The 17,423-nt window shown below is 33.9% G+C and overlaps 2 protein-coding genes across 2 annotated transcripts; both read left to right on the top strand.

Annotated features, from left to right (window-relative positions):
* Nucleotides 1-64: 64 nt before the first annotated feature.
* Nucleotides 65-12,346, top strand: LOC146163175 (leukotriene A-4 hydrolase-like). Its single transcript, XM_083383089.1, has 17 exons — nucleotides 65-257; nucleotides 1,397-1,527; nucleotides 2,406-2,526; nucleotides 3,463-3,531; nucleotides 4,004-4,120; nucleotides 4,515-4,640; nucleotides 5,257-5,397; nucleotides 5,810-5,833; nucleotides 6,104-6,174; nucleotides 6,517-6,602; nucleotides 7,030-7,055; nucleotides 7,599-7,743; nucleotides 9,098-9,201; nucleotides 9,999-10,124; nucleotides 10,442-10,537; nucleotides 11,345-11,532; nucleotides 12,106-12,346. Exons 1-17 carry the CDS (start codon nucleotides 105-107, stop codon nucleotides 12,218-12,220), a joined length of 1,839 nt encoding a protein of 612 aa, XP_083239215.1. The 5' UTR covers nucleotides 65-104; the 3' UTR covers nucleotides 12,221-12,346.
* Nucleotides 12,347-15,573: 3,227 nt separating this feature from the next.
* On the top strand, nucleotides 15,574-16,782 carry LOC146163174 (uncharacterized). The gene has a single exon (XM_083382956.1). The coding sequence runs from the start codon at nucleotides 15,574-15,576 to the stop codon at nucleotides 16,780-16,782; it is 1,209 nt and encodes a 402-aa protein (XP_083239082.1).
* Nucleotides 16,783-17,423: the final 641 nt, after the last annotated feature.

The following is a 17,423-nucleotide window of genomic DNA, read 5'->3' as shown; positions in this document are numbered from 1 at the left end:
TGGCGTCCTATTCAAGATTGATGTTTGCTAGAGCAACTTTTTATTTTCATTAAACTGAATAAGTTTGGTTGTTTGTCTACTAAAACTAAAAAATACACTTACAAATGGGTGGATTCGATCCGACATCTTATTCTAACCCGGGATCTGCAAAAGTTCAAAACATTAACATCAATTGGTTGGTAGACTTTGAAAAGAAAACCCTTGCTGGTTCCGTAGAATTGACGTTCGAAGTTTTTGAAAAGGACGTTAAAGAAATCGTAAGACTTGTTTTATTGCCGACAATATTTCTTTGTTGGAGTTAAAACAAATATGAAGAAAATAACTCGACTTAAGTCTTCGAGCTAAATGACTTGTAGTTAGTCATTGTGTCAATTTGAACACTGGCGCACATTAATTACGAAGGGCATTTTTTTGAACTTGGGCAGTTATGAATTTTTGAAGAAGAAGTAAACACCCACTCCGAATGAATTTAAACATGATTTATGGCTCATTTCAAAGGTGGTGCCTTAAAATTGAGTGTTTTCATTTAATATTTTATGAGTTATTTATATAAATTTTTGAAAGTAAAACAATTAGATTGCTATATATTGTGATTTTGTTATATTTTAGTTGACCTATTGCCCATATTGTGATTTTGTTATAATTTAGTTGACCTATTGCCCATATTGTGATTTTGTTATATTTTAGTTGACCTATTGCCCATATTGTGACGAGCTTACCAATTTAAAAAGTTTAATGTTTTAATGACAAAGACTTGACTTGGAGTTGACTTGCTTCAATAATGACTTGACTAGGACTTGTGCAATTGATGATTTTTTGGCGAAAGACTTATACTTCATTTATTTTTAGGTGACTTGACTGCAACTTAGTCATTTCAAAAATGTGTACAGCACTGACACATACACCCATGAGTGATTATATATTGATTGGGTGCTGGTATTATTAATTTAAATTTTCCTAATTTTGCTTTATTTCCTAATGCATTTAAGTTGCTCGTTAGCCGGGTAAATAACTCCAGGCATTGTCTATTAGCTATTTTGCCTACGTCAACATATGTTTGTAATTGCATATTGATGTAAACTACGTTCTTGTGAGTGTGGAAATCCTTCCATTTCTTAAATTATACATTAAACCAACCAAAAATATTTTTATCAACACCAACTTTTAAACATCTATATCAGTATGCGATAATATATAAAATTTGATCTTATTTAATGTTTACTTTTTTATTCTTGAAATATAAAAGTAAGGGATTGACTGTCTTAATACAATTAACCTACTTTTATCAAGCTAAGTATATAATTTAAAATAAGAAATTCATGCAGAATCAGTTATCTTATCAAGCTTTGTGGCGTTAAGATATTCTCAATTTGTTTATTTCTTTGTTTTTAACCAGATTTTGGACTCAAAGGATCTTTCTATAAAAAGATGCTTTGAAGGCGTGAATGAGTTAAAGTTTGAACTTGGGGAAAAACATGCTTCGTTTGGTTCACCACTTAAGATTTATCTTGCAAAAGCTGTAAGCAGGTAATAAGCATATGTGTTTGTAAATGTGGTTGCATTAAGTTTTAAAGGGGTTTATTCAATAAATTAATTACCATTCATAGAATAGAGAAAAATAAAAGGCTGTTTTTAATTTGTTTGTACATTTATGCTATCATTTACACAGAATGCTTACAAAAGTTGAATGTTTTGTATTCTTTTTTAAAATAAATTTAAAACCTAGTTACATTTAATTTACATGGCAATTGTCACTGTGCTATACTGGCAATAACTTGTTTGCCTAATATAGTTCCTAGAGTAGGTTGCATATGATATTTGTTCAAACAAAACCTTTGGTCCTTTCTTGTAAACAACATTTTTTTCTTATCTAAGATTAAACTTTAACCAAGACTTGCCAAAGTTTGCAATCATGCATGGTGTGATATAGCAAAAAGCACACAGAGGGTTTTATATCCACTGTCTAGTTTGTACACCAGTCTATAACTCAGGCTCAATAAAACACCAAATTTATATTTAAAAATCTATGTCATTAGATTTAAATAATATATATTTGAATATTTTATTTCTTGTGAATTCTCATATTATTACATGCATGGTTGCCACAAAATCTTTGAATGTCTTTTATCTTCAGCTTAAGTTATGTGTTCAGAAATTGCATTAAAAAAACATATTTTTACCTATTTTTTTTGGTGTTATTGTGGCATTTGTACTGTTTTATTTTTGAATTATATTACAAAAAAAGTAGGGAATTGCTTTAAACAGTACTGCTTTTCTATTATTAACGCTTGGGGAAGACAACCCTGTAAAAGACACTAAAATAATTGGTATTGTGTTACTGCAATTAATTATAATCTTATTGTGTTTCTGCAATTATTTATAAGTATTTTAATCACTTGTTTCAGTGGTGATCCTCTTGTGCTAAAAATCGAATATGAAACCTCGTCGAGCGCTAGCGCCCTTCAGTGGTTGGACGCTCAACAAACAGCCGGAAAACAACAGCCATATATGTTCAGTCAATGTCAGGTCGGTACTTCTACTAAATCTCAGTATAATATGGTTTTGTTTCATGAATTCAGATTTTCCAACATTATTAGATAGGAGCTGGTTCCCGAGTAGCAGTATCGGTATCGGGACTCACAGATCAGATATGAAATTAACAAATAAATTTAAAGGTCAAATTATTAAATAATAGTAGGCTGGCAATTGAGGAAAGTAAACTGCCAATGCATAAGCAAAGGGTGGCCTAATAACCTGGAATGAATATGAATATACTGTTGCTGTCAGGCATAATATCAATTATAAAGAGGGTTCTTCCGACAATTATTTATTCTGTGCCGACATTTTGATAACCTATTCAGGTAATCTTCTTCAGGGCATATTAACTTGTATGCTATTGCTAACACCATGAACGTTAAGCAATGAAAATTCTTATCAATATTTGTGCAGGAGCGGCCATTAGAAGGCTGCAGCCGGTTATCGTGGCGTTTTTACATTATTCACGCCTTGTTTCCTTTTTCGCCTCGGTTTTTGCCACCTTGTTTTTTCGTCGTTTTTTTAACTGTATATATACCTTTCTGCAAGGGTGTTTATATGCCCTGAAGAAGATTACCTGGATAGGTTATCGAAACGTCGGCACAGAATAAATATTTGTCGGAAGAACCCTCTTTATAATTGGAATGAATATTTCAATTTTATTTATTTTGCTTGTGTGAGAATAGTAATGACGTCATTTGGTTTCCTATCAGAACATGTCAAACTCAGTTAAATGGCATTGTGAAGTTTAAGATAACAATATAGGAAAACTCAACAGTAATCTTAAGTAGTTTCGGGTTTTTACAAACTTCAGGTTGGGTATCTCTGTGTTAAATAAAGCCTCAAACGTCTCCACTAAAGTATTAGCTCAGTAGGCAATGGATGTAGTGTCATTGCTAAAATATAAGTGTTAAATTTTTACTGCAGGCAATACATGCGAGATCCATTCTTCCATGCCAAGACAGTCCATCAGCCAAAGCTCCATATTCAGCCCAGGTATGATTTAACAGGATTACACAAAGTCTTTGAAGATTTTAAAGGTTTTGAATTTATTTGAATATTAAAGTATTTTACTATCATTTGACTCGATTTAATGTAAAATACACTTTGTTACCCTTTTTTAGATGTCTATGAATGTATTGTATTAAAAACAACCATTTTTTTTCTTTGAATATATTTTATGTGCAGCTCAAGTTATGTGTATTGAAAGTGTCATTGTAAAACTCCTTTAAAACTGTTGGTTATTGTGTTAGCCATTGCATTTAAACTGTTTATTTTTCAAAATTATATTTAAGAAAGGTTAAAAAATATAATTGTATTTAAAAAAGTTATTCAATTTATAAATGTTAAAAAATGTTTAAAATACCTTGATTTTTTTTATAAAGGTGTATGGAAATCCTGACTAATTTGTGTTTCTTTCATTTAAAAGTACCCAACATTTTTAACCACACATTCAATTTAAATTTAGGTTACAGTTGCACAGCCACTAGTGGTGCTAATGAGTGCCCTCTCCCTTGGAAATGAACCGTGCACGAGTTTTAAAGCATCAGGAAAAAATATGACAACCTACAAGTTCGAGCAAAAGGTAAGCAAAAATAACTCTTTCTTTGGTAATTTTCTGATTATATTAAAAGCGATTTTTTCCCAAAATCAAAAAGAAAGATTTCCAATTATTTTGTTGTGGATAATATGGTTTTCACCATTTCAAACAGATAAATGGTAATTTTAAAATTCTTTATGCGATTTAGTATTTAATTCAACAATTTTCTGATAAAGAAATCGATAAAGATTTTTATAAAGGCCAAAATTTTCTTTCATAAAATATAAGTTCATTACTAATCACTGTCATTTAAGACTTTTTTGACTTATACTTAAGTTATTTTTTAAGAATTCTAAGTTGTTTGCCAGTTAAAAAAATTTGCTTGTTTCTCAAGTTTAACTACATATATTACTTTTTTATTATTAGTTTTTTTTACTAGGTCCCAATGCCCTCCTACTTAATTGCAATCGTGGTCGGTTTGCTCGAGAGTCGTGACATCGGCCCTCGTTCCAGAGTTTGGTCTGAAAAGGAATTTGTGGAAAAAGCAGCGTTTGAATTTAGCGAGGCAAGTAAATTGTTGCAAAACATGTTGTTGCATTTTTTAACTTTTCAAATCTTTAGATTACTTAGTTAATACCCAACAAACCATTAGTAATATAGGAAAACTTTATAAGGCAAGTGACTGTTGCAAAACTAATTTTTTCTTAGTGTTTGTTTTGTAGTTTTAACTTTCTGAATTCTTAAATTACTATATTTAAACCACAAAAGCACCAAAATATTAAGGGAAAATTTAATACAAATAGGTGTAATTCCAAAATGGTCATAAGATTTTAATCAAAACCGCAAGCACTCTTAATTTTTTTGACTATGTTGGGTATGTACTTTTTTATTTCCTGTCTAAAGTTTTTCATAGGAAGGTAATCTAAATGTTAACTAAAATAGAATTAGGCTTATAAGCATTTCAAAGTATCCATAGGGTATTATTATAAAGTTAGTTAAAATGGGCGTTTATTTGTTTTTTGTTTTGTTTTTTTGCTGAAAAAATGTTAGTATTTTATTTCTTTTTAAATTTATAACTGGAGATTCGTTTTTAGTTCTGTTTAAATTCAAAATATTTCTAGTTGTTACGATTAAGTGAATTTGGTTAAATTTCAGCAAATGTTTCCCTTGTTTTTTGTCAGACGGAACAGATGCTGGCAACGGGTGAGAAACTGGGGGGTCCTTATGTGTGGGGCCGCTACGACCTCCTGGTGTTACCCCCATCTTTCCCGTACGGGGGAATGGAAAACCCCTGTCTCACATTTGTCACCCCTACGCTACTGGTGGGTGCCTTGATTAGTGTTTTATTAATGTAAAGAAAATACACATATTGTTGGAATAAAATTGACTCTCTCTGATTGGTTTAACAAAAAATATTATATCAAACATGAAATAAAGATAAATGTTTAGTTAACATATTTAATTTTAACTCGAAATAAACAATAATTCATTTAGGTTTTAGGCAAAGTTAAACAAACATATTTTTATATTTTATGAATAAAGTTATTCTTAGGTTCTATTAAAGTTCAATAGAGTTAAAGATATATTTTCTCAAAGAAAAGATAAAAACTAAATTTAGCTTGTACTGGGAAACTTTCAAAAAATCCAAGAACAGCTTTATCCATATTGCTGAAAAAATCTCCTAAAAATATTACGTTGTTTACTTTTACTGTCAACTTTTTCTATTTTATACAGGCCGGGGACAAATCACTGGCAAATGTGAGTGTTTTTTCAGTTGTGCAAAAAGATTTTCTCATCATTTGTTTGTGTATTTTGAACTAGCTTTACTTGTGTATGCGTAACAAGATTGGATTTTTAGGTAAAAATTTAGCTATACCAGTCATAGTTTCTCTATTTTAATTATATTTAAAACTTGTAGGAAGAAAATATAGGAAAGGTATTGTTTTTTTGTATAGTGGTAAGCAAATTTTTTTTTGTATAGTGGTAAGCTGCCCATGGTTTTTGTGCAATGCTTTTTTTAATTTTCAGGTTGTCGCCCACGAAATAGCTCATAGTTGGACGGGAAACTTGGTAACCAACCATACCTGGGAAGATTTCTGGTGAGCTTTATTTTATTTCATAGTTTTTACCTTTATATACAGTATAGTTATAAAGATATTATCTTAAAAGTTATTTTTTTTATTTTGTTTCTATTTTGATAGGGTTTTGCGCCCACACACACCCGCTAACAGAAATTATACAGTCGGGTTACCTTTATTTAGGGTAATACTTTAATGAAATTTTTCTTGTACTCTTTCAAACAACCGAAACGACTGTAGAACGCAACAATATTAGTCGAACTCCGCTACATTTTGCATACTTTTATTGTTGTTCTATATTAGTAACAAGAAGTTCTATATTAGTAACAAGAAATTTAACATTTTATTCCATTTTTTATGAAGGTTAAACGAGGGACACACTGTCTTTCTGGAAAGGAAAATTGTTTCAAGATTGCAAGGCGAAAAAACAAGGCAATTCCAAGCTTCCAGTAAGCTACATAGCTCTATTTTGGATGTCACAATATTAGAGTGAAACCTTAATCCGATTTCATCTGTAAAAAGTGCAGTTAACTCTTTCTAATTTGTTATTTTAATACAGAAATGTGTGCAATTTAGCAATATTTACAACAATTCGACATCTAATTTATTTCTGTCTACTTTTGATGAAACACACTAGTCAAACCTTAATCCGTTTCTGTAGAAAACTACTGTTAACTTTTGAAAGTTGCTTTAACGAAATGTCTGCAATTTACAATATTTACAATTATAGAAACTTTAATGTGACGGTGTTTGTGTCATTGAGTGTGTGTTTTAATGTTTGTTCCAATTTGTGTTCAATCGATTTCGTGTAATTTGCAGTGGGACTTTGGAAACTTAAAGATGCCGTAAGTTAAAATCGATTTCTTTTTTGTTTAGACGGACTGAAAGACTTGCGGTCATCTGTAAGTTGCTGTTTCGTATAAAATGATATGAACCTTTTCTAGAAGAGAGTCCGATATTTTGTATTTTATTCCCATCCCGATATTTTGAACAATATTTTTTTGCGATTTGCGATTGGTTGCCAAATCGCCTTATTGTTATTACTATCGATCAATTTTTGTAGCTGCAACGTTCAACGTTGTTCTGATTAGTATTAGTATTTTGTTCATGATCATTAGATTCACTTACTTAAGTTTACCAATGAGAACATTTGTACATCGATTAGAATGGAATCTAAAAAAGGTTGCGAGAATATTCTTTGCGTTTTTTTGTTTTTTAATGTGGAAAAACTCTACGATTGATCACAAAATACTACAAAAATGTAAAAAATTAGTTAGGTTGGCAATCCAAAATTGTCGGACGACCCTAATAGCTAGTGTTTATTTTATTTTGAACCAATGTTGCACATGAATATACATTTTTTTGTTTTAAAAAACAAAGTCAAAAGGTTTTCGTTTTTTGTGAAGGCAAAACATTATTTTTAATAAAAAAATGACCTGTTTTAGATCGACCAGTTCGGTCAAGAGCACCCTTACACGCACCTAGTGATAAAACTGGACGGTGTGGACCCGGACGATTCGTTCTCTAGTGTTCCGTACGAGAAAGGTCACACTCTGCTTTTCTACCTCGAGAGTTTGCTTGGCGGACCAGGTAGGGTGTGTTTTGCGTGTTTTGCGTGTTTTGCAACAGATTTAAGTTACTTGCGCTCTCAATCTAATGACTAAAATTAGTACAGTGGTTCTTAGTGTCTATAAAAAGTCCAAGATCAAGTTATTAATAATATTCAAGTGCAGCCCAAAGTGAGTGCCATAGCAAGTCAAGTCCAATTCACATCATTCGCATTAAAAATAAATGTTAAACCAATAAATTTGGTAAACACGTTTTATTTCGAGCAATATTTCGCAAAACAGTAAGCCTGTTTATATGCACCTTTCGCGGTCTGATTAGATTAAGGTTCAATCCGGATTGAAAAGTAATCCGTTCCAGTGTCATAATTACATGGCGCGGAATTCAAGCCAGCTTGAGTGTGCAAACTGCACTGATATGCATTATTACGTAATATTCCAGTAAACCTCTAACGCACAACCAATTTTTCGGCTTAGGCTACTCCTTGCGGTAGCAATCTATTGCTGCTTGTTCGTTTTTATAAACCTAAAATTGAAAAAAAACAAGAATTACTAGAGTTAGGTTTGCCGATTAAGTACGCTTTTAACTGTATTGTGCTTCAGTTTACCTGGCACACAGTATATAAGTGCAGGAAAGTTAAACTTGTTTGTGCTGGTCAACGCTATATACAAGGCAGAGTGGACAAAAGAAGGTGATGAGACCAAACATGACTAATGAAAACTGTATTTGGCGCTGGCCTAAAATCCTTCCACAACGTTGAGACAATTATTAAAGCAATGTACAATATTTGGGTGAGGGTGAGCCAACTATTACTACTTAAACCTACCCAAACCCGCATCCTTTGTGGATTCTAGACCAGCCCCTCTGTCACAAATTAGTATCTAACGAGTGTATGTAATGTTCTTTCCTTATGCGCTAAACTTGTTTTGTTTACGACTAGCCGTTCGTGTTACGTCATAATGCCCCAAAAGTGGCGTGATGTTTACTGCGTTGAAGCAGTTCATTCTACATTAAACGATTTCGGCCGTCCGCGAAACGAACAGATTAAGCGGCGAACGGATTGAAAACCACTCCTTTTGACCGATTAAGAAATGAGAGAACTTGATTCATTCCAGCACCAAAACGAGAGAGAATGAATTAATGAAACAGACTCGAATCCGGCTTGAACGTGCATATAAACGGGCTTAGTGGTCTTAAAAAAGCGCTACCAGTTTTTCATAAAATTACGGGTCTCTGCATGAAATATATATGGAGGCTTTAAACCCTTTCTTGATTTCCATAAAAAAACGTTTCAGCTCAAATATTTTACATATTCCTTGTATCCACTGTATAGCACAAAACTTTTTCTGCAAAACTCTTAAAACAAATTTATTTCCAGAATCGTTCGAGCCTTTCCTGTTGAGCTACATCGACAAGTTCAAGTTCAAAACCGTCACAACTTCTCAGTGGAAAGAACACCTCTTCGAGTTCTTCAAGGACAAGGTGAAAAACAAATTAAAAATCGAGAATGTTCAAGTGTCAAGAAATTTCTGTAAAAAGCGATTTTTAGTAAAAGATTACTTCGCCCCAGACCCCCCACTCCCCCCCAAAAGTAAAGAAAACTGCAAAAGTAGACACGAATATTTGTTTTTTTACATTTTTGCAATTGGCCGAATTTTATTGTCTGAGTCATTAAAAGCATTTTTAGTAGTGGAACGCAATCGTAATAAAAAGAAGCCGTTAGCCTTTAAAGTAGCCAAGAAAACGGTCGAATGTTGGGAAAATGGCCACTTTTAACTTTTAGGTTTTCCGGTATAGTTAATTAGTCATTGTAACCATAACCCTATGGTAAAACATTCTCGGGTGGTCTGAAGGTTACTGTTCTTCGTAAAACTACCAAGAAGTGAATTCCTTAAAAGTTGCTTCTGTAAGCAGTGTTTTTCTGTGGTCATGCCTTTACCATTGAATTTCTCATATTATTCTTGTTTTATTTAATCTACTTGGAGGACAACCGAAACTGGCCAAATTTTTCTCTCAAATACACGTCTTTTTAATCGTCGAATAGTTTCACATCGTTAGATTTGTTTTGAGCTTGGTTCTGAGTCAGATTTTTTCCTAAATTTTACAAAATTGTAGAAGCAATACAAAAACACACATATTAAATAAAATTTCAACTTATTTATGCTATTGTCTTACGTTTTTGTGAACGCCGCGAAAAAAAAGGTTGTTAAACCTATACCCCGTTTCATTTCCTTGCGCACTTCACTGACCAGTGCTTTACCCGTTTTTTTTGCTGGTAGCGCGATGTTTTGGACAAAGTCGACTGGAAGACCTGGTTCCACGCCCCGGGAATGCCCCCGGTTATTCCCCAGTACGATCAGACCCTCTCCAAGGAATGCACAGCGCTCGCGGAAAGATGGGGCAAGGTAAAAACACAAAATACTGTGACGTTTGATTCTATTTTGTTCAAAATACAACAAATACTTTGATAGTGGCTGATGACTTAAAAGTGCTATTCGAACATACGAAAAGCTTACAAACATACCAAAAGTTTACAAAAATACCAAAAGTTTACAAAAATACCAAAAGTTTACAAAAAAAAAAAAAATCTCATAAATAATACCAAAAGTTTACAAAAAAATACCTAAATCTCCCCCAAAAAAACAACAAAAGCTTACGAAAATAACCAAAGTTTCCTTTCAACAGCCCTATTTACCTCTCCTTGACTCTTTGTGCTTTTCAGGCTACAAAGGACGACTACAGTTCGTTTCAAGCAGTTGACATGTCTGGCATGTCTTCGTGGCAGAAGATCGAATTTCTCAGTCAACTACTGGTTAAGGTTCGGACGGTTATTTGTGTATCGCGCCTATCAATATTTTATGTACTAAAAAACAAAACTCGACCAACAGCCTAGCGTTATATTTAAGTATTTTATTTTGATAATAAAACTCACTCACCAAATAGAAAACGCTGGGTTGAAATTGTTTATCGCGGCCAAAATACATACCTTTGTTTAATATTTGATAGTCACTGTCGACTAAAAAATAACATCAGTTTTGTAACGTAAAGTCTCTCGTTGTGTAGTTTAAAAGCTGTATCAAACTTAAGACTCAACTTAAATTGACGTCCAGCTTTTTACTGATTGAAGTCAGTGATGATTTTTTGCAAAAATACCTTTATCAAGTCGAACAATGCTACCACTCATCAATTGGCATCCGATAATTTTGGACCAAGTGGTAGTATCGTTATTAGTTCAATACTAGGGTGGTATCAGTGCCTAGCAAATCAAGGCATTTCAACCATGATTTGTAAGCCAACCAAGCGATTTCTGCTTGTATTTTTAGTAAAACGTAGTTTACCTCCTCGAGGGGTTACCTCCTCGAGGTAACTAAACTACAGCGCAAAAGCAAATGTTTGCCTAATAATTGCGTTTGAATATTTCAATTTCAAATATTTTGATCTTATGAGCATGGTATTGACGTCATTCGGTATAGGACTAAAATGTCAAGTATTGGACATCCTTAATCAACAATTCTGGTTGAATCTTTTTCGTGCACGAAGTTTTAAATTCGAAAAGCTTTAAAATCCGAGCTCAATACTGAATTCAAAATGAACAAAAACACGACCCTAAAACACTTCCAACTAGGAACCGATGACGCCTGAAGGTATTGAAGCCTTGGACCAGCACTACCAGCTTTCCACCATCGGCAACTCCGAGATCCGGTTCCGCTGGCTCCGTCTGTGCCTGCGGGCCAGGTGCCAGTCGGCCATCGAGCCCGCCCTTAAGATGGCGCTAGAACAGGGCAGAATGAAGTTCACAAGGCCACTGTTCAGGTTTTCTTTTTGTAAACCTTTTACGTTCCTCATTAAAATAGTTTTGTCTGATTCGAGCTATGGCCTTAAGGCTGCTTCAAATTTCACAAGACCGCTGTTCGGGTTTTCTTTTTTTGTATTACTTTTCTTACTTGCCAAATATACTTTTGCTTTTCTTTTAAATGATGTTAAATTGGCCGGTGAAAGCTGTCTTTTTATGACGTGTCGACATCTAATCGGTCGCTTACTTTCAAGGACCCTTCTTAGAAATCACTGCGTGTGTTTTGATAAGATGCTGGGATTTTGGGGTGTAGTCTTTGGTTCAATACGTATGTTAAGTGGTTATTCGTCAGAAATGCCTTCCGAATAGTGCCTTCTAAGAAAAATTCCAACTTAACAAGAAGTTAAGAATTTTACACTGAAATTTTATATGTGGCTCCCATACGTTTCATAAAATTCAATGAATTCTCCAAAATCAACAGCAAAACACTATTTGTGAGGTAATTACACTGTATTTTATTATCTCGAGCGATCAATTTTTGTTGTGTTCCACTTATACAACAACCTACAACTTGTTACTGTGTTGTTTTTCAGAGATCTTGGCGCTTGGGATGTAAGTAGACCAAAAGCAATTGAAGCTTTCACCCAAAACAGACCAAGCATGCACTGTACCACTGCTCAACTGGTGGCCAAAGATATTAAGTTGTGATTTGATGCCATCATTCGTTTATGTGCAACTGCTATCAATTTTTTTGTCCTCAATTTAAGTCGAATCAAAGAGCAACGTTTAATGATGCTGCTAGAATATGCAATGGTGTTAATAAATGACCTTTTTGGCGCACCAATTTGTAATAATCTACAATTCGGAAAAAAATCTGTAAAACCCCATTTCTAAGCTCCTATCCTCTCGCATTATGCTACTACTGTTTATGTTTCTTGAAACAAGGTGTTTTTAGTTTAGTGAATTTCCAGAAGCCCATATTTTAAGTACCGGTAAGAGAAAGTATATATCTGATGTTCTTTAAGACAGCCTTAGCCAGGGCCTCTTTAAAACAATTTTATTGGGACTGTTTCTAGGGACAATTTCTGCTAGTTTTACAAACAATAAACATAATGATTATTAAATGCAATTAATTAAATCCGCAAGGCGTAAATTGGATACTTTATAACAGTGGTTCTCAACCTTTTTTTCACCGCGTACCACTTCGAGGTTCTATGATCTTGTTGCGTACCAACAAAATGTCGAAAAACTCAACTTTACTCAAAATGTATAAATAGGATTATTAACAGGGGCGGATTAGCTAATTAGTTAGCCCGGAAATTTCGAAGCAAATGCGGCTCACTAATCTTGAAAAAGTTTCCCCTTTTTAACTTTGCAAAATACCGGTAGTCAAGTTTTGTGATTCTTTGTTGTTTGTCTATGTCAGGGGTGTCCAACCTTTCAGCTCTTGAAGGCCGCATTGACAGTCTTATTTTCCTCACGGCCGCAAGTTAAATGTTTTTAGGGATGACTCAAAAAGTTGTCAAATCGTGACGTCATGGCATAATTAATCTTGACGTTTTGTCTAACGAACTCGTGGTAAAATATGGAACCTTAAAGCAGATTGATCGCGCGAAGTGCGAAAAAATGCGTTTATTAAGTTTAGATTTGGCAAAAGTTTTAATTCAATCGAAATGGGCTTAGGCCCATAAAATAATCGCATATTGTGCACAAGCATTTATGTAAGAATTGGATTTTAATAGTAATGCGGCCCAATATGCCATGATATAAATAACACTTTTGATATTAACGGATTTACTTCAAAGGGACTAAAATACAATAAAGAATGATAGTAGAAGTTCGCGCAAAGCGCGAAAAAATAGCGTTTGCATTGAAATTTGTCAAAATGATATTTTTAGGGGCATGGCCAGGATCCACCTGCTCTAATACTCTCAGCCAATCTAATGACCAGCAATGGTAGACGAATGTCTGGCTTGCCTATAACATAAAAACCCCGTCTAATTTTAAACCTGTCTCAAAGTTCCTAATTCAGCATTTTTTTTTCTATAATGGCATTTGTTTCAAATTTCGTGCAAGTTTTTATTACATTGCCAAAAATTAAACAAATTAGAAATATTTGCCCAATATTTTTGAATACGGTTTCCGTTTGTCCGCAACCCACTTGTCAGCCTTCCACTGTTCACCGGTAAAGAAGCGCTGATCTAGTTCAAAAAACAGCCTTAAAACGTAAACGAACCGGACGAACAAATATCATTCAAAAATTTGTACGCCCTTGCCTAGTTAAAATAGTCAAAAAATATTTGTAATGGACTCGTGTCTATAGTTTGTCCAAAGAGGCCGCGGGCCGGATAAATTACATTGGCGAGCCGACCCGGTCAGCTGGCCGTAGGTTGCCTACCCCTGTCATACACTGATTTCTTTGTGCATCAATCAATCAATGAAATCAAGTTATTTTAGCGCACATAAGAAATCTGTTCACTAAGAATGCAGCGAAAGAGCTTGGCTCACTGATTTAACTGCACTCCCTAAAGTCGTAAAACAATATAATCTGTATTTAGTATATCAACCATTAACGCATGCCAGCACGGTCACGGCCGCCAACACATGCTTTAAAATACGTGTTAACGGTCGCACAATTATTTATCGACGGCCGCAGGTTGTACACTGTTGGTCTATGTCATAAAATAAATTTGCATAGATGTTCCGGAAAGATAATAATTCCTATCATTGAGGAAGCATAAAAGATTTAACTATATGCAATCATAACGATGAATGTATAGTTTATTGCAATAGAAAAAAATTCTAAACTTTTTTGTAAAACTGTAATTTTATTTAAAAACATACAGCGTACCACACAAAATGACTTCGCGTACCACTAGTGGTACGCGTACCACAGGTTGGGAACCACTGCTTTATAATAACTGTAGTGGTGGTAAAGTTAAGTTTTTTTTGTCCTAGATCGCACGTAAAATCATACAAGACAACTCAGTGCTATCTCTAAGTTAAAGTTCGTTGGCTATGACTTATTTCGCTCGTGGTTCGCTCGAAGGATATTACTTGCTGCAATCCACAACTTTGTTAAGTTAGATCTGGACAGGTTGACAGAACTTAAGTGTAAACTATATGGATTTTAAATGCAATTTGTAGTGATTTTCGAATGATATTTTGTGCCTAAACATATGGCAGTTAACTTTCTTCAAACAACAACGTATTTCTGAAACAACAGTGGATGTTTGTCTGGAGTCGTAAGTATTCTATGTTGTATCTCGTTGCTCGGCAAACTTCAATAATCGACAGCTAAAATCATTAACGTTTATCAGCTGTGTGTTCCCACGCTGTGCTACAACAGTATTAGCTTAAGCCAAGGTAAAGACAAACTTTGGCACTGGTTTCGAATTCTACCACATTTTTGTCCATATTGCTTACATTATTTGGGAAAGGGTGCGTGTTAGCGTTTGGGTTTGGATGGGTCAACGTCACGTACTATTATTATACTTATTCTAGGTTAGATATTTATGCCTTTCGTGCAATTTCAACTTAAACAACTTTTTTCGTTACAGTTAAAATAAATGTGGTAAAATTCTAGACCAGCGCCTAAAAATGTAGCCTACAAAGGTGTATAGTTAAATAATAACCTTAAAAAAATAGACATAAAAACAGCAAAAACCTCGTGACTTTCATCTGGGAGTTAACTAACCCATACTAAATTTTAACTGATATGCAAACAAAATTTTTTCAAAAAGACGAATATAATATTGCTTTATCATAGTTTCACAAAAATGCTGGGTTCAAACTTCCGATAATATGATTAAGAGTGAAAATTAAATTTAATTAGGTAACTTTTGCTGTCTTTAGTTAATTGCCCTTAATTTAAAATTCCACCCACAGATAGAGTAGGATTTAAAATGAGTTTGTATATAAGCATAGGTTTTAACTAACAAAATAAAAAGTTAAGTTTGTTAACTGTTCCTGTATTTAACTTTTTATTTAACTTTTCTAAATACTAAATTTTATATTATAAAAAAATTGCTTTTTTTGTTTTCAAAACTTTAGCAATAAAAATGATTTGGCAAAAAAACAAGGAATTAAAAAAAAAGCTTGAGGAGTACGTTTGCAAGAATGTAAAACGAAAAGAAATATGCAAGCGCGTTCAAGAAAGCTTTCCAGAATATTCCTGGAGTATTCCAACCTTGGATCGGCGCTTACGCTATTTTGGAATATCTTACATAAAGTACAATACCACTATCGAACAAATAAGCAAGGCGATAGACACTGAGTTAAGTGGACCAGAAAAACTTGAGGGTTACACGGCGTTGAACGACAAACTACGAAGTGAGCATAAAATATGTGTGCCAAGACAATTGGTTTGCAGCGTTCTCAAAACCAAAGATCCAAAAGGACTTTTACTACAGAACGCAGCCGAACGAAGAAAGGCTCAGAAAAGTTTGTTTACGCCAGATGGGCCACTTCATATTGTATTCATAGAAGCTCACGAAAAGCTGTTTGGTTATCCAAAGTTGCATTTTCCATTTGGCATTTATAGTGCCGTAGACACATTTTCCAGAAAGATATTATTTCTATTTGTTACTGACCCAACTTCCCTTTCTCTGATGCTTGCTAAAAAGTATTTGGAATTCTTAGAATCTTCCAATAAATTGCCAAATTATTTACGAATAGACCGAAAAACAGAGACAGAAAAAATTGCAACAATTCATACATTTTTACAGAGCAGAAATGGCGATTTAAATGATCCCTTTCAAAGTATCATACATGGCGCTTCCAAAACCAACAAAATTCAACGTTGGTGGCGAGAATTGCATGATAGACTAAAGATGTTTTTCAAACCTCAACTTGACTTCCTTTTATTCAATAAAAAATATAACCCCAAATCAAACATTGACAGGCAAATCTTGTTCTACATATATAAGCCGATTGTGGCAAGGGAATGTGAAATATTTATGTTGAAATGGAATAACCATTGCATTCGCTGTCCAAAAAATCAGCAATTACCAAGTGGTGTGCCAGAACATATATTTGAATGCCCGGAAAGTTACAAGTCTTCTAACAAAGGATTTCCTGTGCAAAAGCAAGACCTTCAAGATGTGGCAGATTTAGCTGGGGTGCTGTCTGCTTCAGATAACTGGCTTGATGAAAGTGTGAAAGAACAGTGCACAAAACTTGTGCCTCACCCAGAACTTATTCAATCAAATGACGCCGCTCAGCAATACATTTTTTTAAGAGAAAATATGCAAATTACCTGTGATAAATGAAATGCTGTTTTTTGCGCTATAAAATTAAAACTACTAATGTTGTCTTTGTGGTTCTGAAATGTCAAAGGCTTTGTATAAGTATTTTTAAATATCTCAGAAAAAACAATTGCAAGATATGTACAACCAAGTCAGCTTCATAATAACTGAGTATGTTTGTCTACGTTAAAATATTGTTTTACTTATTCTCTAAAACCGTGGTCCGCAAACGCCGGTCCGTAGCAGGGTTGTAAGATTAAAATTTTGTTGAAAAACGAACTTAAATATCCTTATTATGAGAAGCTGGTAAGAATATAGGAATTGGTAATTATGTTATACCAGTGTAATTTAAGAAAAAAAAGTAAAGGCCTAAAAGTTTTATTGAAATGAGCCGCCGGTTTGGTTAAACTAAATTGTTTGGCTGGCCGGATGCCGCCCGCGGGTTTCAGTAAGTTCAGTAATTCTTAGATGGGAGCATCTCTTTGCGGCAAAACAAGCATAAAGTTCAATTTAAAGTTGTAATAAATTTCCTTTCCCGAACATTTGTTGGTTTTTCAAGGCCGGTGCGCATGTTATACTTATGTTAAAAAGGTAAATGTATTTTAAGAAACTTCACAGGAATGTTTTGCGATATAAGAAATTAAAAAGTGACTGCTTAAACCAAA

Source organism: Ascidiella aspersa, chromosome 2 (genome assembly GCF_963924565.1).
Source record: "Ascidiella aspersa chromosome 2, kaAscAspe10.2, whole genome shotgun sequence".
Classification (NCBI taxonomy): domain Eukaryota; kingdom Metazoa; phylum Chordata; class Ascidiacea; order Phlebobranchia; family Ascidiidae; genus Ascidiella; species Ascidiella aspersa.
Note: the sequence above shows the minus strand (reverse complement) of the source record. Positions and strands in the feature narration are given on the sequence as shown.